The 27,043-nt window shown below is 33.5% G+C and overlaps 2 protein-coding genes across 2 annotated transcripts in view; both read left to right on the plus strand.

The window, feature by feature from the left end:
* The first annotated feature begins 1,124 nt into the window (after positions 1-1,124).
* Positions 1,125-27,043, plus strand: part of LOC123554157 (uncharacterized) — an 80,441-nt gene continuing 54,522 nt past the window's right edge. The window contains exons 1-2 of the mRNA XM_053547181.1: positions 1,125-1,519; positions 3,501-3,594. Of these exons, the coding sequence (XP_053403156.1) occupies positions 1,125-1,519; positions 3,501-3,594 (489 nt within the window). The remainder of the gene's footprint in view (positions 1,520-3,500; positions 3,595-27,043) is intronic.
* LOC123555827 (uncharacterized) lies at positions 12,248-15,045 on the plus strand. The gene is made up of 3 exons (XM_053548393.1): positions 12,248-13,297; positions 13,711-13,795; positions 14,377-15,045. Exons 1-3 carry the CDS (start codon positions 13,253-13,255, stop codon positions 14,607-14,609), a joined length of 363 nt encoding a protein of 120 aa, XP_053404368.1. The 5' UTR covers positions 12,248-13,252; the 3' UTR covers positions 14,610-15,045.

A 27,043-nucleotide genomic window follows, 5' to 3' on the forward strand; every position in this document is an offset into this window, starting at 1 on the left:
GGTGATTTATAGGCTCATTTGGTAGGATGCCATTTTTTGCATTGATGTTTATTGTTATTTCGTATGAATGCACATGCCACTATAATAAACAATTTCTTATCTTATTTGACCTTCGTATAAATAAATCATTATGTATATATTTAGCTGGATAGCCACTGAATATACAATAACAAGCATTTCTCAAAATGAATAATGTCGGCGAAATTTGCGATCAAACATTGCATGATTTGCGATGTGATCAAAGAATTCATTCAAAATCAATATGATGGATTAGTTCAGTTCATTTTCTATATTTACTTGTCAGATTTATGGTAATCTTATAAATTGATCAATTATAATTATTTTAGTGTAAAATTAAAGAAAATCATAATATACTAATAATATATGAATTAATAGAAAGCAACTGTAACTAACGTGCATTGTGACATACTTAATTTCGCAACAATTTTTTTTTTAATTACACAGGTTTTAAAAGAAGCCAAAACCGAAGTTTCAAAAGTTAAATCATACGTTGAAAAAATAGAGAAGAAGATTGAGGAGTTGAGAAATGCCCAGATGGCCATAATTGAGAAAAATCAAGAAGCCATTCAAAAAATCTTTGGTAAAATGAAACGATTTAATACAATACATTGAGTAAAATAGTATAAATAAATCATGATTCATACCTGGATCTACATTGAAGATACTTCGATATCATAAATGTCGACGTAACATGCGATAAGAAAATTAAATTTATCGTTTGATATTGAATGTTTTGCTAGCCGTTTGATAATTTGAGAGAATTCATGCGGCAATCAAACTATTGACCAACAACATTTGAATCTCAATATAGTTTTGAACCACATTGTTGCAGTTAACCATTATGAGGTATGATAAAAAAAACATATAATCAACTTTATATATACTTCACGTGTTAATTTTAAAACAATCGAGCAACCGTGAAGTCAGTAGACCCACAGTAGCCGTTTTGAAGTTCTTTAAGTGTAATGTGGTATGATGAAATAAGTCAAGTTTATGAATTGAAGTTTTTTTATTAAAATACCCCAGTTATACATCTGGATAGTTTCCTTTGCTGTTCAATATATAATATATAGATTTTTCGTCTGAAGATTTTGTTGTGGTATATGTATTTTGCAGAAACGTTTGTTCCTGAGGAAGGAGGGACAATTGATGCAAGGGAATGGGCTCTTGAACAGCTAATGCTGGCACATCAAATCCAGAATATATCAAAGGAATTAATGAACGACCGTCTTAATGAATTGATGCAAGAAACTGAAGTTGTCTGCGCAAAACTGAAAGACGGTGCAGACGTCTGGTACGATGACATAGAGGAACTCAAAGGATGCCTGCAAAGCTGGAAAGATGCAAAATCACAGAGCTTTAAAGAGGAGAAACGAAAAATGTTAGAAGATCAGAAAAGGAGAGAAGAAGAGAATAGAGAGAGGCGAGAAAGAGAAGAAAGGGAAAGGAGAGAAAGAGAGGAGAAGAAACGGAAGGAAGATGAAGAACGGAAAAGAAGGTACATGTAGCAGTTCACATTATTAGTCCCCTACTGGTTGAAAACCAGTTTTGGGGACTATAGGAATGCTCTTTTCCGTCATTCCGTCTTTCCGTCATTCAGTCATTCCGTCATTCTGTCATTCCGTCATTCCGTCCGTCCGCAATTTCGTGTCCGGTCCATAACTCTGTCATCCATGAAGGGATTTTAATATTACTTGGCACAAATGTTCCCCATGATGAGACGACGTGTCATGCGCAAAACCCAGACCCCTAGCTCAAAGGTCAAGGCCACAATAGGAGGTCAAAGGTCAACAGGGCTTTTTTCCTGTCCGGTCCACAACTCTCCCATCCTTGAAGGGATTTTAGTATTACTTGGCACAAATGTTCCCCATGATGAGATGATGTGTCGTGCGCAAATCCCGGACCCCTAGCTCAAAGGTCAAGGTCACAATTGGAGGTCAAAGGTCAACAGGGCTTTTTTCCTGTCCGGTCCATAACTCTCCCATCCATGAAGAGATTTTAATATTACTTGGCACAAATGTTCCCCATGAGGAGACGACGTGTCATGCGCAAAACCTGGACCCCTAGCTTAAAGGTCAAGGTCACAATTGGAGGTCAAAGGTCAACAAGGTTTTTTCCTGTCCGGTCCATAACTCTCCCATCTATGAAGGGATTTTAATATTACTTGGCACAAATGACCTCATAATAAGACGATATGTCATGCACAACTTTCAGACCCCTAGCTCAAAGGTCAAGGTCACACTTAGCAGTCAAATGTTAACATAGCATGAACAGGGTCTGTTTCGTGTCCGGTCCATAACTCTGACATTCATTAAGGGATTTTAATATTACTTAGCACAAGTGTTCCCCATGATGAGACGACGTGTCATGCGCAAATCCCGGACCCCTAGCTCAAAGGTCAAGGTCACAATTGGGGGTCAAAGGTCAACAGAGTTTTTTTCCTGTCCCGTCCATAACTCTGCCATCCATGAAGGGATTTTAATATTACTTGGCACAAATGTTTCCCATGATGAGACGACATGTCATGCGCAACACCCAGTACCCTAGCTTAAAGGTCAAGGTCACACTTTGAGGTCAAAGGTCAAGAGGATTTTTTTCCTGTCCGGTCTATAACTTTGTCATGCAAAGCAGGATTTAGATATCAGTTGGCACAAATATTCCCCTGGATGAGACAACATGTCATGCGCAAGAACCAGGTCTCTAGGTCTAAGGTCAAGGTCATATTTAGAAGTCAAAGGTCAAATTCAAGAATGACTTTGTATGGAACATTTCTTCTTCATGCATGGAGGGATTTTGATGTAACTTGGACCAACTGTTCACCACCATGAGGCACCCTTGTTTTTAGAATTACATCCCTTTGTTGTTACTATAAATAGATTTTATTGTAACTTTTTTATTACTGGCAGTAGAGAAAAATCGAGACCACTTTTCTGTGGTACAGCATGCATGTTACATCCAATTTTTAGGTGTATTTTGACCTATCTCTACCTGGTAAAGAGTTTCTTGTGGACTTATATTATTAATTTTTTTTTTTTTTTTTTTTTTAAAGATTAATTTCCCTTTGTTGTTACTATAAATAACTTACATGATAACATTTTTATAATCAGCCAAAAAAATTCAATATGAAAACAACTGTGGGTTTTTATATATGCACATTTTAATCCAAGTGTGTTGTTATAATGTTATAACATATTGTATATGTAGTACAATATTGTTTATACATCATTGACAGATATCAGTTCATTATGTTATACTGCAGTAGAAAAAATTAGGTGCCTTCCAGTAGGGGACTTTGTATTGCATGGCAATACTTCATTCACTTGTTCACTTTCAATGTAAGAAATATTATTAAATTACAACAAGTTAAAACATAATATGAGACACTTATACATATAACTTAGGAAGCCGCAAAATACGACAAAAATCTTAATTTGTATAAATATAAATTAAAACAATGATATATATTTATATGTTTATAGTGAGAAAGAAGAAGCCGAACGTAAAGCAGAGGAGGAACGAAGACGAAAAGAAGAAGGAGAAAGACTAAGAACGGAGGAAGAACTACGTCGAAAGGTACGAATATAACAAAGCCTTCATGATTTTAACGACTAAATAATTCTACCAAGAATAATGTTGTAGAACATACATCTGTCGGAATATGAATTTAACTGTGCAATTATTTATCGTGGATATCTTATCATGAATTCTTCTAAATGAATAAATATTCATTTGAAAATATTTCGCCTATTATCTTGGTTTATGTGCAGTATCGCAAATACAAATTTATGTTTGTGTGCATGGTATTTCTGCCACAATGTAAGCTTGACATGAAAATATTGTCTGTAAAGTTTCACCCAACTTACTTATTCGTTCCCTTGCAAATGAGGCTCTTGATGCTTGACTTAAGACATGTTGCTTAGAACCTTGGGTATTGATACTTCGTATTGACCCTAGTCACATTTCGTCACGAATGTAGGAATTATCTTTTTCGCACTGTCTTGTCCATCTTGTTGAAGATGTCGGCGTACCCAAAATCCGTTTAAATTCCTAGTTTGATATAGGTTACTGACCGTTCCAAGTAGGGTCATTATTTTCAGCTTTCTTTATGTCCTTTTCTTATTATATGTTGTATGTTGGTAGCGTTAGTTCCCTTATCCCTATACATTTGTTACGGTCCTATATCGTTTTATTATGAGTGGGGAAAGGTGCGCACCACACACAAATTTGAGCTCTGTGCGTGCGTGTATGCGTGCGTGCGTGTGATGTGTGCATCTCAGTGGGTCAATGCTTTGGTTAGGTATGCCGAGTCATTTGGTACGTGGCTTTCCCATTTCAATATTCCTCAGTCCTTGTTTTCCTCTTAACGCAACATTCCTATTTCTTGTCCTCATTCCCATTTTTAATGTTCATACAATACCATTAAAATGGAGGAAAAATGAAAAACATGACCGAACTTGAACCAGTTTTGAGCTACATCAGCCACTCATCAAGGATACATCTTTCTTACAAAAAAAAAATACTTATTGATGGATCTGCCGCCTGTTGTATATTCCCACTGCAGTTTCTTTTTGTGGTGGTCCTACTTTATGATGTGTGGCTGTAGCTGTGTTTTATGTGCTCTATACTTGCAGGTAATTTACCCTTACCTTTTATTTTTTGATGAGTAAATGAAATGGAATCAAATTGTATCCTGAAGAGTTGTCTGAAATTAATTATCTTGCTCATTACAAATACTACAGATTAAAACATTTTTCATTTGTAATAAGTGTAAGTATAGTGAAGAGGTCAGAATAAAATATGCTTGTTGTTTTCTTTATTGCTTAAATAACACATGATTAAAAGCGGGAAGAGGAAGAGAAGAGAAAACGATTAGAAGAAGAAAGAAAACGCCGTGAAGAAGAAGCCGCTAGAAAGAGAGAAGAAGAAATACAACGTTTCGAGGCAGAAAGAAGGGAAAGAGAACGGTTACAAAAAGAGACCGAAGAAAGAGCTTGGAGACATGACCCTAACAACTGGAATCCTGTGACGTAAGTTTCGTTCATTTAACCTGAACGAATTCCAAAATGTATTTTATTGAGTTTTGAGTAATTAGAAAGGTAGATACCTTTTTGTGTAATATTGTTATATAAACAATCCGAATACAGAATTAAATCCAGATCACGCGGACTTTGAATTTACTTATTTATATCTTAGGTTTAAGTAGGTTAATTTGCAAAAATAGATATTATTTTCCAAACATTAAGAAGAAATTTAAATATGACGATCTTAAATTTTTCTTTGCGGATATCATTAACAGCTACCACAAAGATTGTAATGAGGTTGATGGAAAGCGGGCGTACCATGGTGGTATCAAATGCGTCGTAGCCTCACCTCCTGGTAGCATTGAAAACGACGACCTAGAATGCTATGCAAGTGATGAAGTTGACTCAATAATAGAGACACTTGAAACTGACGAAAAGCCTGTCAGTTCAATTATTGACATCCAGTCTTTAAAGGGCACCCTTCGTTCAGAGGTGACTTACTGAATTATTCATTTTCCACTTATGTTGAATGAGTAAAGAATAAATTACAAATGTAAAAATATGTTTATTAGTACAGTCACTACTTATTACCTACCTAGCGTACCATGTATTGATTTCTTCTGCAGAGGTTTTTTATTGTGTTTTGCCTCTTACATTTGTAAGAAGTGTAGTGCGTCTCCTTTTTGACACACTATTGTTTTGATGTATTTGGATTCACCAATGGTGTTGGCCTTTGTTGCGTAGTTAAAGGGATGTTATATACTGATCTTTTACTTTCCGGTACCGTTTTGTAAGATATTTATTTTCGTATTACAAGCACTGTACTATACTTGTTACATAGGTGCCTACGAGGATATATATCCCACATTACTCCGGATTTAGTTCAAGCGATGAAACTGTGGTCAAAATCTCATTGAATCAGAAAGACTGGATTACAGTTTCGCCAGTACCTACGACGTCAAATATTGAGGAACAAGAGGTATGCGCAAATCAAAGACAATTTGAATAAAATCTTCCAGTTTGTAATGATTATGATCAATTCATTTAACACGACAGGATATGTAAACAGAGATTATTCATACATATTTATCTTTTTATATAATTAATTCTACTATTCAAAAGCACATATGCGTATAATAAATATTTATATTTTAGTTTAATTCATTATAAGACGAAAATGTACTTTTTGTCCAGTGTAATGTTTTACAATGTCAAAATATTCAGTAACACTGATCTTTCAGTGCCAAGAATAATTGATTGTTTCTTCTATTAAATACCTTATCATATTATATCGATTAAAGAGACATTTCATTTCTCTACTGCCACTATAAATATCAAGGTTTACTTTTGCAGAAACTGGTAAAGAAACTGGCTGGTGTAGAAGTTAATGACTTCAGCTCACTAAAAGCCATTGTAGTAACAAGGCCAAGATGTCAAACTATCATAGTTGATAAACCCGGTATATCAGTTCATTCTACAATGGACAAGAACGTTAAGCTCTTTGTTCCAAGAAATGCATTTGGCTCAAGAACGGAACTGAAATTAATGGTCGGTATCAGGTGTTTGATATAGTTACTTCACTTTTTTTCAAAAAATAAAACTAACATCATGAATATCATGTAATTACTGCACTTAAATAAAAATAAATGTTTGTGTTTTAGTTTCTCTGTTACCATTGTCCCACTTTTATCTTATCTGAGTCTATTACAATAAGGTGAAAATATCTATTCTTTTGCCTTTAAATCAAAGATCACGAAAGTGCAGTAGGTTCTTAGATACATAAAACGTCTTCATTGTTTTAGTTTTTTTATGATTTTCTGTAACTATGGTATAGATCACACATTTGCGGCCATTTTTAAACTTAAGGAAACGTTCCTTTGTACAGTTTTGTTGTGTATGTAGCCTTGGCAAGGTTCCTAGATTTAACAGACGTCGTTGTTGATGGAGTATTTTGGAACCATTTTACAATTGATATCGACACGCTTTCTTTGTTACATCTAAATTACTATTCCTATCGTCGAAAGCCTATATTGGCATTACATGAAAATATACTGAACAGCAAAAGAAACTATCCAGATGTATAACTGGTATATTTTGAAATAAAAAAAATAATTTTTCATATTTGAATTGTTTCTTCATACCAAAATTACACTTGAAGAGATTCAAGTGATAGATTTTTTAAACTAAATCAACGGTTAAGTCAGTAGTCCCACAATAGCCGTTTGAAAGGCTATATCTTCTGCGCGTCAGTTGCATTGTAACACCCCAATTGGGCGCTCGCGCTAAATTTGATTCAGTCGTGCGGTGCAACCAACAATATTTTTAAGCTTTATGCTGTTTTTCCAGTTAGCCAATTATCAATATTTCCAATGACAATCAAATTTCACAAAGAAAATTGTTAAATACAGGCGCATTGAGGGACTACTGACTTCACGGTTGATTGATCTTTTAAATTTTTACACATGAAGTTCTTCAAGTGTAATGTGATATGAAAAGTTTTTAAATAAAAATATCCAAGTTATAAATCTGGATAGTTTCTTTTGCTGTTCAGTATATAAAACTCTTCTTGTATAACGTTATTGTCGTTATTTTATATAATTAATTTGGCAGAGGTATTCTCGTCATAACTGTGTTTTAAGGTTATGCACTCATCTGTTAAGAACAATGTCAGAAGGGGTGCAATTGACTTTACATGTAAAACGTTTTGTCAATCAATAATCAGTATTACCCACTGACTGAGCTTATGTGACGATGTAGATAAACTTCGACATACTTTGTCTGAAAATTGTTTACCTTTGAATCCAGCTTCAATCTGTAACCGAACAGACACTTGTCTCGTTTGTTAAGGACAATAAAAATTTGGACAATATATTGGCTGTAAGTTCCATTGTTACTCTTATTTGCGGAAAACACCCAGAAAAGGCCATTGAAATTGACTTGATGAAATCATCAAAGAAACAAAGTAAGTAAAATATTGAAAATATTTCTGAAGAACAAAATAACGCTTTATGTTTATTTTCTATATATTGTAGATATCTTGCTTGTTTCCTAGAAAATCATTTTCTCTTTGATTATGCCTGACGCGATAGGTTAAGGACTCAATAGATATTTTCAACAAGAGCATCGCAATGCAGAGCAATATACGCCCGAAGGTATGACCTTTGACCTCCTAAATATGACCTTTAACTTAAAACGACCCATCTGAAACATGTGCTCTGCCCGTACTATCGATGTGGTGAACATTTGTGCACCCCTATTTGTGACCTTGACCTTGACGTGAGCCATCTAAAACATGCGCTCTGCACGTGTCACAATGTGGTGAAAATTTGTGTCAAGTTTCTTTGACAGCTTCAAGGGATTCAAGAAATACAGAGCGAACTGGAAATTGCTAACGGACGGACGGACCGACGGACGGACACCGGCGTCATAACATGATACGTCCATTCGGGCGTATAAAAACCAATTTTGACTGAGCGGCTTTTGTTTTGAATAATGTTCTTTTCCTCCAGACCTTAATTTGCAGTCACAACGTAATAAAAATGTAGGACTACATGCTTTTTTGTACACTGTGCTGTCTTTGGAAAAATGATGGGCATAAAAATGAATTTCTTTTACAATCAGATTTTGATATACCTAATCATTTTACCTCATGTAAATGTTCAGTGCAAACTTTCCTATAGTTTAACGTTTATACTATACAATAATACTTAATATTTTGATATCTTATTTCACAGAAGAGGAGGTATTTTTCTGGTTTTATGCGCACGAAATGTGATAACAAAGGGCGGTCCAAGTTAGGTGTCTGCGTAAAATTTTTTTTGATTTTATTTATATTTTAGAGCAATATACCTACAGTTTAAAGGTATTTTTGTAGTTCATTACAAATGAGTGTAGTCCCATTTCTGAGTACCTTTATGATGATGATGATGATAACGATGATGATGATGTTGATGATGATAGTGATGGTGGCTTTGATTTACAAAAGGAATTAATACATAGAACATAAAGAAAGCAAGTGCTGTAGAAGCTGTATGATAATGGCTATCTGAGAAGTGACCCTTCCCCGAATAAAGACCCCCATTTAACAAAGACCGCTTTTGCTTGACATGTTCCGATCAGTGGTCTTTGTTCACAGGTTTGAATGTACATGTATTAAGTTTCATTGACAAGAGTTACTGTTACCAATTTTGACTTACTTTAACAGATATTCACATTTAAAGTGTGGGGGGTAATCTGACATGTGACCAGCCAGGAACACAATTTCCGTTAATTTTTTAAAAATTGTTCTAACTTTTTATCTGAAACTTTCATAATAAAATAACTATGCAAAAGACATTCACACAACATGCTGCATTTTAAATTGTACTAAATAGTGTTTCATCGCAAAGCCACAAAGTGGTCTGAATAAGTTTACTGTTTTTCAATGGACGAACTTCACCAAAAAGCTAAAACATATTTTATTAGTTGAGATATGCAGGTGTTCAAACTGCGAAAAAGTGGGTGGGGCAAATAAACATTCGAAGCAACACTATAAAAATTGTGCAGTTGTTAAGAAATGGCCTCAGATTGTTTACTACTATTTTATTTTTTTACATACAGTCTTGGGTGATAAACTTTAATAAAAATGTGTTCTCTATATACAAGTTTGCAATGGAAAAAACATGGACCTTGAACATGGCATGTAGACAAACAAAATTAACCATGAAAGCTCAAAGTATTTAACAAAAGGCTTTGTCTGAGGCAGTATATTTTGAGGAAAGCTACAGTTAAAATTGAGATTATTTTTTTTGCATTTGCACCAATTTCAATGTAGTTTAGAATATACATGACTACAGCTTTCTAACTGACGGTCTCGTTTAGCTATAAGATTTTCTCGAGGTGAAGATTTTTCTATCTCCCTCTCAGGAATACAGTATTATATAAACACAAAATAACACAAACAGTACTACTTTTTTATGAGATAGGTGCATATTCTTTGGAACGTACCTTTTTGGATTTGGAGCTTTGTCAATTTTGCTTGCTACATTAGTGTATAATTTTATCAGAGAAATACTTCTTGATGTCAGTTAATTTAAACTTGCTGAAATTAAGATGATGAAAAGTTTCAACGTGGAAAGACATACCAGATGTATACAACAAAAGACAAAGTATGGAAGTTTGCTGATGTTGAATATAAAGGACATCGGGACGATCTAACAGTAATGCTTCCTGCAGGTCGAGAAAAGTACTCGTACGTATAATACTTCCTTACGTAATGTATTTGATGGTATATTTGCCAAGAATAATGTTTAGTTTTCTTCAGTTAGACATTAAAATCCTATCATAGGAATGCAACATCATCGATAAAATTCTTTCATATTTTTTGCGGGGAGGGGGGTTGTGGAGATGGGTTAATAGATATTGTCAATTTTCAGGAATCATAATATCCTCACGGTAAGACAATTTGAAAAATTGGACAATTTATATCCGTTGCATATCAACTTTTCATTCAATATACAACGTTTTGATTTGAACGTTACACCAAATGTATTACTATTATCTGTTATTGTAGTATGACATGTTTTATAGCATTATGGAGCTAGATATGCCACCAAGTTATCCGAAGGAAAATGTACCCAGCATTGCAGAGGCCTTGCATACTTGTATCAACAACACAGTCGTTGTGATGATTGTTAAACAGCATGAGGATGATCTAAAAAAATGTGTGTTAAGAATTGTAAGACGGGAAATTATCAAGGACACATTAGAATTTCTGAAGGAGAATGGATACACAGAAGGTATCATACAATACCAGTCGCTTCATTTCAGAATAGGATATGAACCTCGGATGTTATTCTTGTAACATGTTAAGGACTGACATATTTTATGTGTAGCATATTTACAATTTAAAAAGGGTCTAAACATATATACGTTTAATTTTTTGGTTTCTACTTAAACTGATTTTGGCATTTTAAACACTATAAAATCTGTATATAATGTACTCTGTCATTAAATTTTCAAGGTCCAGATTTAAGCGCTGAATTAAGTTTACAGGAAGGTCAAAAGTTAGAGGTCATCTGCACGGGGAATATTGAAAATACAACAGAACAAATTGAACAGGTAAAGTTTTCATATAATTATATCGATATTAATTATGCAAAATGTAAGTTTTGTTTTGTTTTGTTTGCATGATTATAGTATTTCATATGAAAAATATGTTTATATGCTTCTAACAGTTGCCCTGTTTCATTTTTAGTTTCATGACTGTTATTCAAACCTTTGAATATTTAGCAGCTTCATTGTCTTTGCAAACGAAAGAGCTCCGCGGTCTTGTAGTTAAGGTTACTTGCCCATCATCGCTTTGGGTTCAAAATCTCGTTTTGAGTGTAGAACCCATGTGGCTAACGGGAGGTCGATGGTAATATTTAGGTACTTCGTGCCAAAAGAGCACTTGATTTCTTCTTCTATAACAACTAGCTAGAAAGACATCATATAACCTCTAATTATGCCGGGATGATGTTAATGCTAACGAAAACAAAAGTAAAATTTGGAAATGACACAACTGCCAGGTTTCCTTTAGAACCTTGATAAGCAATTTATGTGTCTGAGAGAATGTTTTTTCAAATGAAATAATATATCTTTTGTAAGATGTATGTGACGTATTTGACTTACATGGGAGGTGTTGCAACTGACCTGACACTACGTGTAAAGGATTCCTGGAAACAGAAAGATCTTCCAGCATATGTCGGAACAACCAGATGTACTGTGCTGAGGAGACATGTAACTTTAGAAACATCATGTTCACGTTCAGTTGAAATAACAGTATCTCTACCAAAGGTACCACATGTATTGTTGCATAATTTAGTCTCTTAAAAGTTCCATACATCGGGCACGAACTGTAAACATACAACATTAACACCACACTTGCTAATTTAATAGCGCAATACTTAGGATAAATGTAGACAACAAATATGACATTTGCGGTGAACGGTTCGCTATCACAATTTAGTTACATTTATCTGCTGGTAAGGTCAATGTTGTTTTAAATATGCTCCAAGTCAAACCGAGTCTGCTGTTATTTTTTCTAGTTGCATTTTTTGCTTTTCCAAAGGATCTTTTACAGATTTTACTAATTGTAGTTGCTGTATCCAACGTTCTTTTCTTTAACATTGACATTGCTAGTTTACTTGTGACATTTAAAATCTTTCAGTCGGTAAGACCACGGATTGCCGTCAGTGTTACACGCGTCAGATTCCCCTATTATCGTAAGTTTTATAGAATCAACTTTTCAAATTTTGTTATTGTATCTATTTGTTGATATTATGTTTCCTAAGGCGGTGCCCGGTTTTTGTTTTTTTCCTGCTTGTATGTGTGCGTTTGTGTGCTTGTGCGACTGTGTGCCTTGGGCGGTGCCCTACAGTGTTGTTTTATCTTACTTGTCTGTTCATCTATGTTAGTTATTTGTGTGTGTGTGTGTGTGTTTGTCTTTGATACATGAATATATGCGCTACTGTGGTTAACGCTGTAGTGTAACTCTGATTCAGGAACGTAGCATTCCCTTTGTATATTTATCCTTGGTCTACTTTCCCCCTCAACCACCTCCCCACCCACTTTTCTACCCCTTACCCCTACTCCCCCTACATCTATATTTGGCATAAAAAGTAAAATGTACCTGTTGGATTTTAAAGCAAACCGTCTGGAATATTTTTCCGTTACAGCTTCTTTTTGTTATGGGCCTACTTTGCAAATGCATGGCTCTGAGGCTGTATTACTGGTGCTCTGTGCTTCCGAGAAATCCATCCTTACCTATTACTTTCTGTTTCTGTCAACACACACCCGTTTATACGGTACAGAATCTATTACTTATAAAATGGCAAAATGTTAAAATAAAATTATATCGTATCGTTGTATAGAAGATCAGTTATGCAACTTTCCGTGAAATAGAACAAAACATAGCTGTGGCTTATAATTCTTCTACGAGTTATATTCTGAAGGAGAAACTGTCTAATGCTAAGTACCCTTGTTCGTCAGCACATACTAGGTCAAGATAAGCATTTTGTGTTGCAGTTACCTCACTGGCATTTTATCTGTCTGACATATTGTGCAAGAATGACACAGGTATTTGACAGGCAGTCCTGAGATCCTTACTCGGTCATTCCGAGTTTAGCTCAGGATACAGAATAGCTAAAAGAAAGTCATTAGAAAACAACGAAGAAACAGTCTGTAGAGCAATGTTACTGGACTGGATGAAGGCCAAAGCCGTGCATGATGACAAGGTGGTAAAACCATTATATCTTACAGCTTATTAAATTACGTTTAGTATTCCGTCAGTATAAATATTGTCTTGCAGTGTGGCGTCAACTAAATTCGAACTGATGACCACCGTTTTACCAAAGTGCAAGTCAACACATGTAAGTCTGACATAAAAAAGTGAAGAATGATGACGTACGTGTTTAGTGTGCATTTATCATTGACAAATTGCGTCGTACATGGACTGACAATGAAACCACATAAGCTGATAGCCAGTACATCTTTGGGTTTTTTTCTTTACGTATGATGTAAATATTTTGCTACTGGCTTTATTCGATTAACATGTTGTTCCTGTTCGTATTACTACCATTTGATGGAATAAACTAGTTATATGACAATATAAATAAACAATGGCATAATCAAAGCTTTTCTTTTGTAGTTGGGACCAGTAACAAATGCTTTAAGATATAACGGACATAAAGATATAGCAGAGTCGTGTTTGAACTTTGTACGTTTCCAGAAAGGTACACAGAAAATCAGTGTTGTAAATCTTTGCGTAATTGTCGTCAAAATTGACGCTTTTATAAAAAATGACAGCAAATCAATATTTTAGGGACATCTTTTCAGATTTGTGAAATTCAAATTTCACGAAATGAATACATTTACGCATTTACATCCAGTGGAAGTCAATATTCGTATGACAAGTCAAATGTTGTTAATGGTTAATGGAGATACCTAGCGCTACTCCTTGCAATAATATATGAACGATTTAGCATCTTGGTAAGGTCACATATCCCCTGCGTAAGAAGTCGGGCTCTATACCTTTAACATTATAGTGATGGACGAGTGATTTGCAGTCAGTGACTTGAACCATTACGCCACAAAGACCTTGTTAAATATAATTCCAATTTATCTGGATACAATCATCCGAAATTGGACGCATTTATTGGATTACAATGAAATAATTATTTTATTTAATATTGAACAGAGCATTGCATTACTGCTTGATTTTTTAAAGCCGATGATATTCTATGTTTGATGTTATATTTAAACAATTACCAACCATTTCCATGTTAATTTCATTAATGTAAAATTTCTTACACAGAAAATCTGTCGGATTCTGTGCTAATCGAGCTGGCTCAAGGTATAACAAAAGACATTCAGCAATTAGGTCAAGATCTTGGATTAGACAGCAAACGTATTTCAAATTGTATCGAACAACATTCGGACAACATCAAACGTCAGTATATAGCTGTGATGATGGAGTGGAGAGAGTCTGACCAAGTGATCAAACACGGCGACAATGCACTAGAATATCTTAGGATTACATGTGTCTAAAAGAAACAGAAAGTACAGATGTAACATGTTCTGTAGATCAGCGTCAGCAAAGGAATACATTCAATCTATTTTCTATAGATAATATATGTATTATATATGTATTATATAGCATTTATCTTATACATTAGAACTTTTCCTAAATTTACATATTATGCCAAACACTTAGACGAGTATGGATGTAGAACAAAACATGGCACATATCTCCTGCCTTTCAGTATTTCTGTTTAAAAGAATTTACGTAGCTGAAACTCAGATATCACAAGGAACATTGCAAACTTGTTGCGTTACATTTTAAAACATCAGTGAAATACAGACACAATTTACATTGCTTAACTGATGGTAGTTGTGATTTTTTTCTCTATATTTTAAATGTTTTTGTGTAATATATAGGCTAGTATTTACCAGTATATCTTAATTAAATGTATTCAGAAGCTGATATTTTTAATAATACTGTTTTCATTAACTAAAGATTGGGTGTTTTCTTATTGTCCGACATTTGTAAAGTATATAAAGAAATAATTTAGTCCATTTTTGTCCAAATTAATCCGCTTGAAACACATTTTACATGAATTTGAAGAGCCTAAAAACCATGCTCTCACTTCCTATTTGACCTTGATCTTCATTTGTTTTCTTACTTCTGTCTGTATAATTACCCTTTAACTTCTTCTTATATTGGTTTAATGAACCATAACATATTAACAGGATGCACGTAGAAGGACACAAGAACAGTAAATCTGTCTTCATCAGTTACCGATTAACATTTCTTTGTACAACCGGAACAAAATATCTGAAAAATTTAACTCATATCAAATTGATCAGATAAGATTACGCCCAAGCTAGTGCGAAACAAGATATGTTTACATTGCTAAATTACCTGAAATAATTCTTTCAGAAGTTGTTGTTATGTTTGCAAGTGTAGGTTACATCTGAAGAACAAAATGATGAAAAGCAACAATAATATGTTTATGAGGAAATTGATACACCATTTTTGGCAAACGAGACCTGTTAAAAATGCATTGTTTACGACAAAATTGTAGAATCAGTGATATTAATGCTGTCGTTGATTATAACGCAGTAACTTAAAAGTATCCAGAATTGCACGAGAACCACACGCAACTGAGATATTGTTAACATTTTTGTCATGTATGCGGATAATTCATATCAGGCATGTACATTAAATAAATATTGTTTTCCTGAGAGGGAGATGTGAAAAATTTTCACCACAAGATATATGAATATTGACTGAGGCGCCAGCCAAGGTCTATATTCATATTTTAAAGGGTGAACATTTTTCATATCACCCTCTCAGGAATACAATATATATATTATTATACCGAAAATATACAAAAGTCCAAAGATTTACTGGAAAATCAACATAATGATTTAAATGATTTATTTGATATTAAAAAGCAATTACCAACCAAATAGTGAAGACAGAAATAAGGAGTCTTTACTTGTTAGCACTCAGAAATTGTGGCGTCTTTGCTTTGTAATTAGACTTGATTGATATATTTAGTTGGGACGTTTACATTTCGCTGAACTCTATATTTATGCGCTTAATTCAACGTTGCGTCAATGCTGGAAATTTGAAAAACTACGAATAACCGGGAGGGACATTTCAACTTCATAAACAGCGATAACTTTCTGATTTCTAAACGAAACATCTAAGTGTAAGCATTAATATTTTTTTTACTTAGATTATTTTCAATCTGATGGCGATAGTTTCGATTCAATATTTAATGCAAAGTTGTTTTCGACATCTTTGGCACGTAGAAAAAATCATTAAAAAGAAAAATCGTTTAAAGTAATTCAATTCTAAAGTATATATAAGCGTCCCGTCTGAAAATGTATCCTCTCAGTCTTTTAATTAGTACGAAAGTATAAATCTCTCAACGGGTGATATGAAAAAATCATGCGCAGAAAAACAGAAGTAGCGCTGTTGCGCATGTGATATGGAATTATAGATCATATCACGTTCGCAGAAATTGAAAATAACTATTTTACGCATGAGATATAAAATCACTTGGGAATATGATATATTATTCAAGTTAAACTAATGGGAAACTTGCTTTGGACAGTTATGTGAGATATAACAAAAGTAGCTTTCTTAGGAAAGCTTATTCGGTATAATGCCACTTGTCTCATCGTACAATATTTTAAGTTTCATATACGCCAAATGTGATTTTTGTTCCAAAGCTTTCTAAAATGTTTTTATAACGTAATTAAGAAGTTGGAACTTTGAAAATCTATAAATACTAACAGTTTATTAAACGCCATCAATGTTATTATTAGGTTAAATGTTTAAAGAAAATATACGGTTCGCAATGCATTACAGAAAAATTGATAAACTGTTGAAATGTACTGTCAACAACAAAGCAAATTTAAGACGACTCTTGGTACAATAATACACGTAAAAAAAACAGTCTGAAAAAAAAAACGGCAACTCAAAGATTGAATAAAGTGCAGTGCTTACGAAGAAAGTAATCATTTAAATAATTTCAGTCATCGTTTGTATCTTGACCATTCTTGTTGCACATAATTACATTGTATCATAAATGTGTTTGCCTATAACCTTGAACTGAAGTCATTGTTTTCCTTGAATCAGTCGGTTTGTCGCCTTGCTTGTCCATCACGGCACTACTTGAATTATTTCTCCTTGTTTGCCTGTACGAACTGTATTTATACCAACAATGTTCAACAAGAAAAGCAACCGACCCAAGGAAAATACCAATTAAACACACATAAAATGCACTCTGAACGTCCATGAGTGATATTGGTTTAGCCTCTGGTATTGAATTCCCCGCGCAGAAATTGGATTTAGGCCACCACTTCCGCTTCCATATTTGTAACAATCCTCCTTCATGTATTTTTATCATTCTAGAAGTATAAAAATATATAAGTAAAACATCTATTTTCAAGAACCAATTTGTGTATAATGTTGTTTAATATGGAAACTTGTTTGTTAACCTTTAGGCAGCTGGCGGCAATTGGTTTAGCGCTTGCGACCAGTGCAGACCAAGATCTGCACATCACGGTCTGCACTGTTCGCTATTCAGTCAGTAAAATGCAGTGAACATCCCTTCGAATAATGATAAATGGTACTGCCCAAAATGAATGATGGACCAATCCATTTTAGAAACTTAGCAGAGTAAAGGTTAAAAAGAATAAACTAATAATAATTACTTCAAAGGAACATGCATTGATTTATATAAGGGATGTCGGAGCTAAATATTTTACAAAAGAGGAACCAGTATATTGTATAAATAATTTGAATGCAGATCCGCGCTGAAATTCTGTCAATTCTGAGAAGAGGAGTACATTAAAATAATAACTTAGTCTAAAATATGATTTTAATAGAACTTTTTTTTTCATTCTTAATAAATCAAATGCCTTACTGTTCAGAAAAGACTGCAGTGTGAGGCGAGTTGTTTGTGAAGCCAAAAACATATATCAGTGGCATAAATTCTTCCTTGATTGACACAAGACTGCATTCCTTTGCCATCGCTATCTCTATGCTTGTCTTATCACCTGTTCATGCACACAAAAGAAATAAATAAAGCTTATATATGTCATCCTGAATAAGACAGTTTGTGTTTTCATGATACTGTTGTGAGATATATTCCGTGTTTACTAAAAATAAATGCAACCCCCCATAATATTTGGAACACGTTTCGATCTAAGCGAGGGAAACAGACGCTTTTAAACGAAAACGAAGCAGATGTCGTGCGACGTTATAAATAGACACGGAACATAAAACTCCATTTCATTTTAACATTTGCAAATTCTCGAGAATACTTAATTTGGGGAACAAACTGAATTTCATTTGGTTTTTGCTCCAAGGATTTGAAATTAATATGCGCGTGATATACAGTGAGTGAAATGGATTATAAAAACGCAGTATTTCGTCGATTAGCTTACAATGAATAAATATTTACTCAAGGTAAACCTTCAGTATTTGAAACTACTTCTTAAGGCTATGTAAATATTACATGGACGCAATTATCAATACATGTTTGTGGTCTAAAAGATTATTTAAAGATATAAATTATCAAGTAATTCATTCCAAACTTCTTTTTTACTGTTCAAATTAAATCAATATTTCCATTTTTTCATCTTCTAAGGATTTTTAAGAACTGCGGGTAGAAATCCTAATTACGTCAACGGAAATTTTTATGTAGGAGACTCACTGTTGACAATAACAATGTTAATCACTCATAAGATATACAGCTACACAGCCAATATTAAGTATGTTTTTAAGGTGTGACTGGGTATGAAAAAATATTAGAAAAACGCTCATAAATAAACTTTTGAAACGTATGTGCACTTCCGCTGAAATCTTACTGAACATACCTATCCACGCATAGTTTTCATCCTTTGTTACTCGATTTATATGGTAAGCTGGGCTTTGATGCAAAATCGTAGGATCAGCCTTGCTGAACTCCTGAAATGCTTTTCCTGTGGCTCTAAATGTAGGGTTGCTTGAGCTCTACAAACGCAAGTGAACAATAAATAAATAAAACTCGAAACATATTTCTTCAGTACCTTAGTTGGTGACATAATAGATATTGTTGTAAGATCAAATGTCCCAGCCAGACATGAAACACACACACAAATACACTTGAATACTTTACCCACCGAGGTATAACATATCAAGTACAAGTGCAAATGTACGTGTGTGTGCGTGTGTGTGCGTGTGCGTGTGTGTGTGTGCGCATAACAGACATATACAAAGGCAAAAGAAATGTCCACTTACAGACTAAGGTACACTCACGTGATGAGATACATCCTCTCCACTACGTTCTTTCCGGAACACACTCTCAATATTAACCGAGTTATAAACGCTTAATATGTTGTATAAAATATTTCAGAACTTTAATTTAGATTTTGTTGATTGCTCATAGGTATTGCTGTTGTAACAATAATACAATATTATTAAAAGTAAACAGCTATTGATGCCAAATGAATACATAGAAAAGATATATGTCGATAGCAACAGTTTTAAATCCATCACATTTAAGGTTCAAACGTGCACATTTAGTAAAATGTGTAAGATGCGTAATCTTTAATGTTAACAGGTACAACGAAACATATTGCAAAATATAGTCAAAGTAAATATATATATACCGATACAACCAGTTTCCAACCGCTAAACAAGTTTGCTGTGTTTTGTTCGCATGCAATTCCAACTCTTTGGTTTATTGCATTATACTTTCTATCACCATAAATGCTATAAAGCGTACCGTTTATGTTTCAATTTTCTTTCTGGCATGATCTATCATTTTGAAAGTCGTCAGTGGGAAGATATGTAGGAAATTTACAACCTAAATCCCACTGTGTGGTATTTTCGCTCAAACAAAATAAGCAATACTAAACTTTTACAGTGTAACTGCAGTTACATTTCACCATGGCAAACAGAACACTCACAAATCAAGTCTGGTTAAAACATCCAAACCATTATGGCAGATCAATATGCTGTAGGTGCACATCCGTGATAGGCAGCTAGATAAGAAGGGGGTAGTGTGAAGTAACTTGCAGGCAATAGTTAATGCATTATCTAAAGAACTATATCATGTGCACAGTAACTCGAGAAAAACTAGGTGTCACATCTGATACATTGATAGCTGTTACAGATGACAACGTATTACATTACTACTAAGCTTTTGACACTCCGAATATTTCAAAATGCTCAGAAAATGAAGAAAACTGTTGCAAGGTCAAGCATAAGAATTTCATTGTCAAAATAATTTTAATAGCATGGTTCACAATTTTGGAAGGAAAATATATATTTAATGCAAAATATATATAAATAATGGAATAATTAAGTAAGAATAAATAGTAGTTAAGGAAATATGCAGGGTTTGGTTTGGCACTAATAAAAACTCCTAAAACCATGGTATTGCTACATAAAAGGAATTTATATAAATTTCCAAGTGAGAATAGGTTTTTACTTGTTCTGTCTCCGCTATAAACAACGAAACAATCGCAACTGATAATTTTAGCTTACAAAGATTTCTATCATAGGTCGGAAATAGATTGTTTGGGGAAACTACCGGAAATGCCATTTCCCAAGAAGTGCCTCCAACAGTACCCCACTTGTAGGTGTTCTTTTGTTGAAGCATTTCAGCAAGTGTGTTGAACGGTGGCTTTTCCTTGGTCACTGTCAGAAAAGCGATGAGATTTCCACAGTATGTTCCGACGATAATAATACAGGTTAACCACCAGCAACTAATCAGAGTTCTCCCCGCTGTTGACTGTGGCAAATGTACTCCGCCTATAAGATAAATGTTTAGCTTATCAGAATATGTCTTTGAACATCCTTTATGTTTAACTCTTATTAGCAGTTGATTATATTTTAGAACTGTATTGAAAACATTTTCAAACTTTGGCTTCCAGACATAGGAGAGAGCTATATGAAATTGAACACGTATACAATAATCTTAATGAAACTACAATTTCACATTTCATGCAGTATTGGCAGCGCGGGAAGAAAGACCACAACAATATACTTTTAATTATTTATTGACATACCGAAGTGCTCATCAAATATCATTTGAGTTAGTTCCGCACTTGAGATAACACTTAATTTATTAAATTATTCCTTAGTAAAGAGAAAACTATATGTGAGAATGAACAGGCTATTTATTTTTGCATAGATTTCTATACATGATCAAAATTGATATCAATTTAATACTGAAAAAGCTTTTAACTCTACAGGCCTTCTGGATTATTTTTTTTTTTAACCATTATACTAAAGCGTTAAGGAAATGTTTCAATTAATATTGATCCTAAGCGCTGTAGAAGGACTTTGTTGGTGTGAAGACATCACTGAAATGGCTGCTGCAGCTCATCACTGTCAAAACTTAACATTTAACTTTATCGTATCCGTTTTTCAAACTGTAATACCTTATTGCTATTGTCGTTTAGCGAGGAGGTCAATATTATGATTTATTGATCGTTGAAAAGAGATATTTATATTTATATCACTTTTCCCAATTTAGTACTCCACATTTGAATTGAATCTTAAAGACTATAATTGTTTTATTATTAATTCCAACAATTCGACGGTTGCTCATCTGTTTGTAGCGGTTGATATCGTTTTCCTTGTTTAACATTTTTGTGACGTCAAGACCTTACGACATCGCATATGTAGGTCAACACGCCTTGAAGCAAGTATGAATCATACGATTGTTTATACACCATTGTTGATGACTATAAATGTAGGTTTTTAAAATGTTGGAGATTTTTTAATTTCACATTTAAGTATGTGTTAATTAGCTTTTGTAAAGTACATATTTGTTGGTTTGCACGCAAAATATCGGTGCAATGTCTTTTGGTATCTGTATTCTTTATAACATTTATTTAGTCTTATTAGTTTTATTGTCCTAATCCTTTCAATTACTCTTAAATATTTAGCCGATTGTTGGTACATTAACGAACACTTTGGTCATCAAACATAGTTCACATAGATTGAAATGTTTTAAACAATGGGAAAATAAAGTAAATGATAACAAAAGTTTCAAAAAAAAAATTGAAATTTTGCAACAGAGTTCATACAGTATATAACAGTTTCAGTACTAGTTAGGACCTATGCGGTCATATTCACATCCTTCTCAAAACGACATCAGGCCCCGTGTTCACAAAACATTTTTCGGTCTCAGATGAGTTTGAGTTTGAAATTTTACTAAAACTTCAAGATTAAATTCCAGCTGAGACTGACTATCAGTACTGAATAGCCACTTGAAAATAATTATTACCTTAAAATGTAGCTTTAAACATGCTATTTAAATATAAATTACAAATAATGTTTCATTATCAAACTCACTGAAAATGTTTTGTGAACATAGGGCCAGATTAATAACGTTGAGAGGTTATTCTTTTCATTTAGCTTTGCCAAATGTATAAAAAGCCTTCTAAGAAACATTTATTACTTTGCACAAATGTTTTCCAAGAAATCCACACGACGTGCTTATTATTGAACAAATCCCGTGCTGATCAAAATTCAATAATAAACATTTTTGTGCAACAAGTTTCATGGCAAAAATGATAACTAAATCATAGGAAAAATATAAAAATTACAGCTCTCAAACTTAACTACATTGTGAAAGAAAAGTTTCGAGATTTCGATAGTGTCAGCTTCTGATCAGCAGCCGTCTCCGTGACGTCAAACTGCTAATTTCCGCGACATCGCTTAAAATGTATATTAATTGATTAACTTTACCGTATGCAGGATGAAATAGGCGCGGAATATTTTTTATAGATTTCATCAGAAAAGCAAAAGCATTTATCTATTATTAGCATTTGTTTCTTGATTTCAATTTTCCAATGTACTAGCTGTTACAGGAGAAGTGGAAAACCACTACCTTACTGAAACCTACCTTGACACAATAAGGCTCCAAACACATACCAGAATGAACTATGCAATTCATGCAAGCCTCCTTGGATCATTCTGTCCTCTGTATGTTGAGGGGTGTCATAGAATGGATTATATTTCTCTAACAGAAATACTAAAACAGTAGTTGCCAGTAAGGATATTCCTACAAGTATAAAAAATATTAAAATATAATACTTTACTTTATAATTTACTCTGTTTTGTCTTAATTTACACACATATGATTAAGGAGTTTAAGAAGTGTATACATTTAAAAAGTTTGCAAGATGTTACATTTAGTATTATAAGTATATTATTTTAATAAAAATAAAATTTCGTGAAAATAAAAATTATATAGAAATGGACGATAAACGAACATTTGTTTTCTATTTTAACTATAAATAAAGTCCAACTCGACATACAGCTAATAAATTGCGTTACACTGGATCCCTGGCACCATTTTATACCCTTCTATAATATAGGAACCATTTACAATGAAGGAAAAATGTACTAACCCCTTTTCAACTGCACATGTCTTACTTAAATCGCGCATTTCGGTAAATGGGTACTATGTATATTGAACAAGTGGTAATTTATCTTTGTTAGAAGTTAAAGAATAAGTCTGCCTCAGCCAGGAATAATACATAATTTTACTGAGTCATTGTGTTATCTTTATTTTGATCCGTTCAAGCATTAGCCTTTTACAAGAATAGAACATTTGCTCAGGTAACTTCTGAGTTACTGCATCATCTGCATTCAATTTATTATATTTGAACTGACAACTCGGTTAAAATGTCCTGCATACAGATAAAATACTCTTTATTTAACGTACGGTAGTCATGTTTACCTTTTCTAAAAATATATCAAATGGATTATAGTATACCTATTGTAACTAAGACTTCCACTTTAAATGGATCTAACAGTGTCCTCCATTTTGTCGCATTGATGTCGGGCTTTCTTACCAGAACTGTTGTATACTCATAGTAATATGAATAACTAAAATCCATGACAGGGCTTCTCTCCGCTTGGCTTGCTATTGGTGCAGCAACTATATCCACTTCCTGTAGGAAAAGGATGATAATTGTTTTTAAGCTCCGCTGACAGTTCTTACAGTGTTTGATTTTGGTAATATCTTTAAGCATATGTGCAAGAAAATAGTTCATTCATTAATAATAAAATCTGTAAGAAGATCCTTTGGAAGCATAAATGCAACCAAGCAAAATAATAGCAGACTCGTCGGATTTGCTAAGGTAAAACGGAAAAGAAAAAGAAGGTTTCTGGCGAACGAAAATGAAATTTCAAGGAGATGGACTGAGGTATGTTTGTCCATAGCTAAAGCTATCATCAATCAGTACGACATGTTGTGACTAATTCACAGATATTACCTTCTTTCAAACTTATTATTCTTCATCGACTCGGAGGTGGTTTTCTATAGATATTTTCAGGTGGGATATAAGGTGTTCAAAAATTTTATTCTATGATTTTATTCAAGGTTATTTTGTGTATTTTAATTATATCTATAATGTAAATAAACATACACTTTTTGGAATGGTATTTAAAACTTCTTACGGCAAATCACAACCTATGATAGTCTTAAAAATTTATACAGGTCATTAAGGAAATGAATGTTGCACCCAACTTTAATATTTGAACAAAGCTTTGGGTAACTCCAAATACCCAAAGTTTTTTTTTGCATTTTATGGTGTTTATCAGCTTCCTAATTTAAATATCCTTTTATGCACTGGCATATATATTAACGCCATTTACAATAAAAAGATTGTTATTCAACGCTGAAAATTTGAAAGCTATTAACATTCTAAGTAAGTCAGTTTTCAGAGACCTCTCTTTGCAGTTGTCCAACGAGACCATTAAATGTCAGCTCCTCTTCATTCGTTATGGTTCCCCAGTTCCCATCTTCTGGCTCCGTTAGAGTATAACTGTTAACAAAATATTATTTTTTGTTTTGAAGCTCTGATTATTATTTTGACTTTCACTAGCATCTTTGATAGAAACCTTATGATAATTTGCTGCTAGCAAAGACAATTAAATCTAACTGTTTCATCTTCCATAATTATAACACTAATTATTAGAAATTTGTGTAGAAGAAATATAACAAATATCTTAATTAACGTTCTATATTCCATATTATAGTGTTTACAGTTTAAACCACATATAGAAATTTTCTATATAGTTTAAAAAACTTACGTAAAATTGAGTTTGTGGGCTAACTCTTCCAACAGATCTATACAGAATCCTTCGTAAGTATAGCTGTTATTTACATTCTTCTTGAAGACGAATGGCGCGTACTGTAAAACATTATATCTATGATTGGGTGTTGTTACCTGATCCCGAACGGACATTCATTTTGAATTTCAAAGGATTTAGAACTGCACATTGGTATAATTCAACACCTTCGCATATGACACCATTACTGATTTCTAGGAAGTGAACTCAATAATGATTTAAATAAGCTTCGATCTTTAGAGCTAAAATAAGTTAATATAATCCAAAAGAGAACGTGTGACTTTGATCTCAATTTGAACACGTTAGATATAGAAAATGAAATTACAAAAAAAAATCAAACAAAAAAAATACAACAAAAAAAAAACCCCGAACAAATAACAGGATATTCAATTGCACTCAGCTATCCATAAATTGCAAATTGTAGTCATGTATAGCTTTTAAACGTACCCCTGCCATTCCAACAAAAAGTAACCATAAAATACCCTCAGGTAGGGCTATTTTGCAATATTCTAGCCAAAATAGGTAATATAGTCTAAAATCTATAAACTTGGTATACTTTTCAATATTCAAACATTGAATTTTTACCGCTCCTGTCTCCGTATAAAATAATTTCTTCCCATGCATTGATGAAACAAATCAAAATATTTTGTTTGGACCAGTATGTCGTTTGTCAGTTACCAAAGAAAAAAATGGGAAGAGGTCGTTTGGAAAGATAGAACGCCAACAAAACTACATAACAGCAGACTCGGTTTAATTGAATTTATTTGTAAGAGAAAATGAAATGTAAAACTACCCTCACGTCTCATAGCATTTGGTTTAGCCGAATGCTTTTGCAGTTAGTAAAAACGAATATACTTAATGACCCAATATCATCAGACCTAGTTCAAGTACGGGGAGACATTTTTCAGCCGCCGCACGGCGCTTAAAATATTGCTGTTTTAATAGTTAATAAAATCCGAGTAAGATCGTTTGGAATCATAGAACGCAACAAAGCAACATATTTAAATGAGTCTGTTCATGAGAGGTAAAGCGTACATAACTTCAATAAAACAGAACTAACTATAAATCTATACGTAATTAAATCAACTTTTATTTTCTGAAAAAGGAGAAAAATTATTCTAGCAGATCATTTTGGAAAAATGGAGCTTTAGGTGTCATAATTTTTTATCTTCTATAATCCACGCTTTTGTTACCTATAGGTATAGAAAAAGCGTGTATTTGAACATCACCTATTATAGTGTTCTAAGGTCAAATCAAGCAATGTCTTAGGGACAATAGGTACATTTTCAAACACGAATGTGTTTGATATTATTCTAAAATAAATAATAACTAAAACAAAGTGTGCACCTGTTTGTATTTAGTGTTATTCTTATTTGTTCACATAGCTTAATATATGTGCTTACTTCGAGGGTTGATATTAGAAACCTTCTCTGGTTGTATCCGTATTTAGCATTTGGAAAAATGTCTGAATTGACGACTATATCGCCGTTGATATCAGCAAAACCGACGGAAGAAAACTGTCTGCCATTCTTTGTCCATAACAGGGTGTCAATAAGATAGGCGTTACACTTGCTGGTAGGATCCCATGATTGGACATTCTTTGAGTGTATAACATATAAAATGTATGACATATTAAATACATATCCTAAAATAAGAACTACTAACAAAACATTCGAGTTGAAACTTTTATCAATTAAGTTTTTATCTAATTGAGAAAAAAAGTTTTGATGGCCAGTGTTCATATACACCAGTTATTCAAAATTTATTTCATAATAATTAATCAAATCTATAAAATAATATCCGCAGCAAACAACAAATGTGG

The sequence above is a fragment of the Mercenaria mercenaria genome, chromosome 7, assembly GCF_021730395.1.
Source record: "Mercenaria mercenaria strain notata chromosome 7, MADL_Memer_1, whole genome shotgun sequence".
Taxonomy (NCBI): Eukaryota; Metazoa; Mollusca; class Bivalvia; order Venerida; family Veneridae; genus Mercenaria; species Mercenaria mercenaria.

What these genes read in the sequence shown, in the direction of transcription:
- LOC123555827 (XM_053548393.1), top strand. Translation starts at nt 13,253, where the DNA reads ATGTTACTGGACTGGATGAAGGCCAAAGCCGTGCATGATGACAAG. An exon ending in AAGCCGTGCATGATGACAAG is followed by an intron (nt 13,298 to 13,710) that starts GTGGTAAAACCA and finishes TTTCTTTTGTAG; the next exon opens with TTGGGACCAGTAACAAATGC. An exon ending in CTTTGTACGTTTCCAGAAAG is followed by an intron (nt 13,796 to 14,376) that starts GTACACAGAAAA and finishes TTTCTTACACAG; the next exon opens with AAAATCTGTCGGATTCTGTG.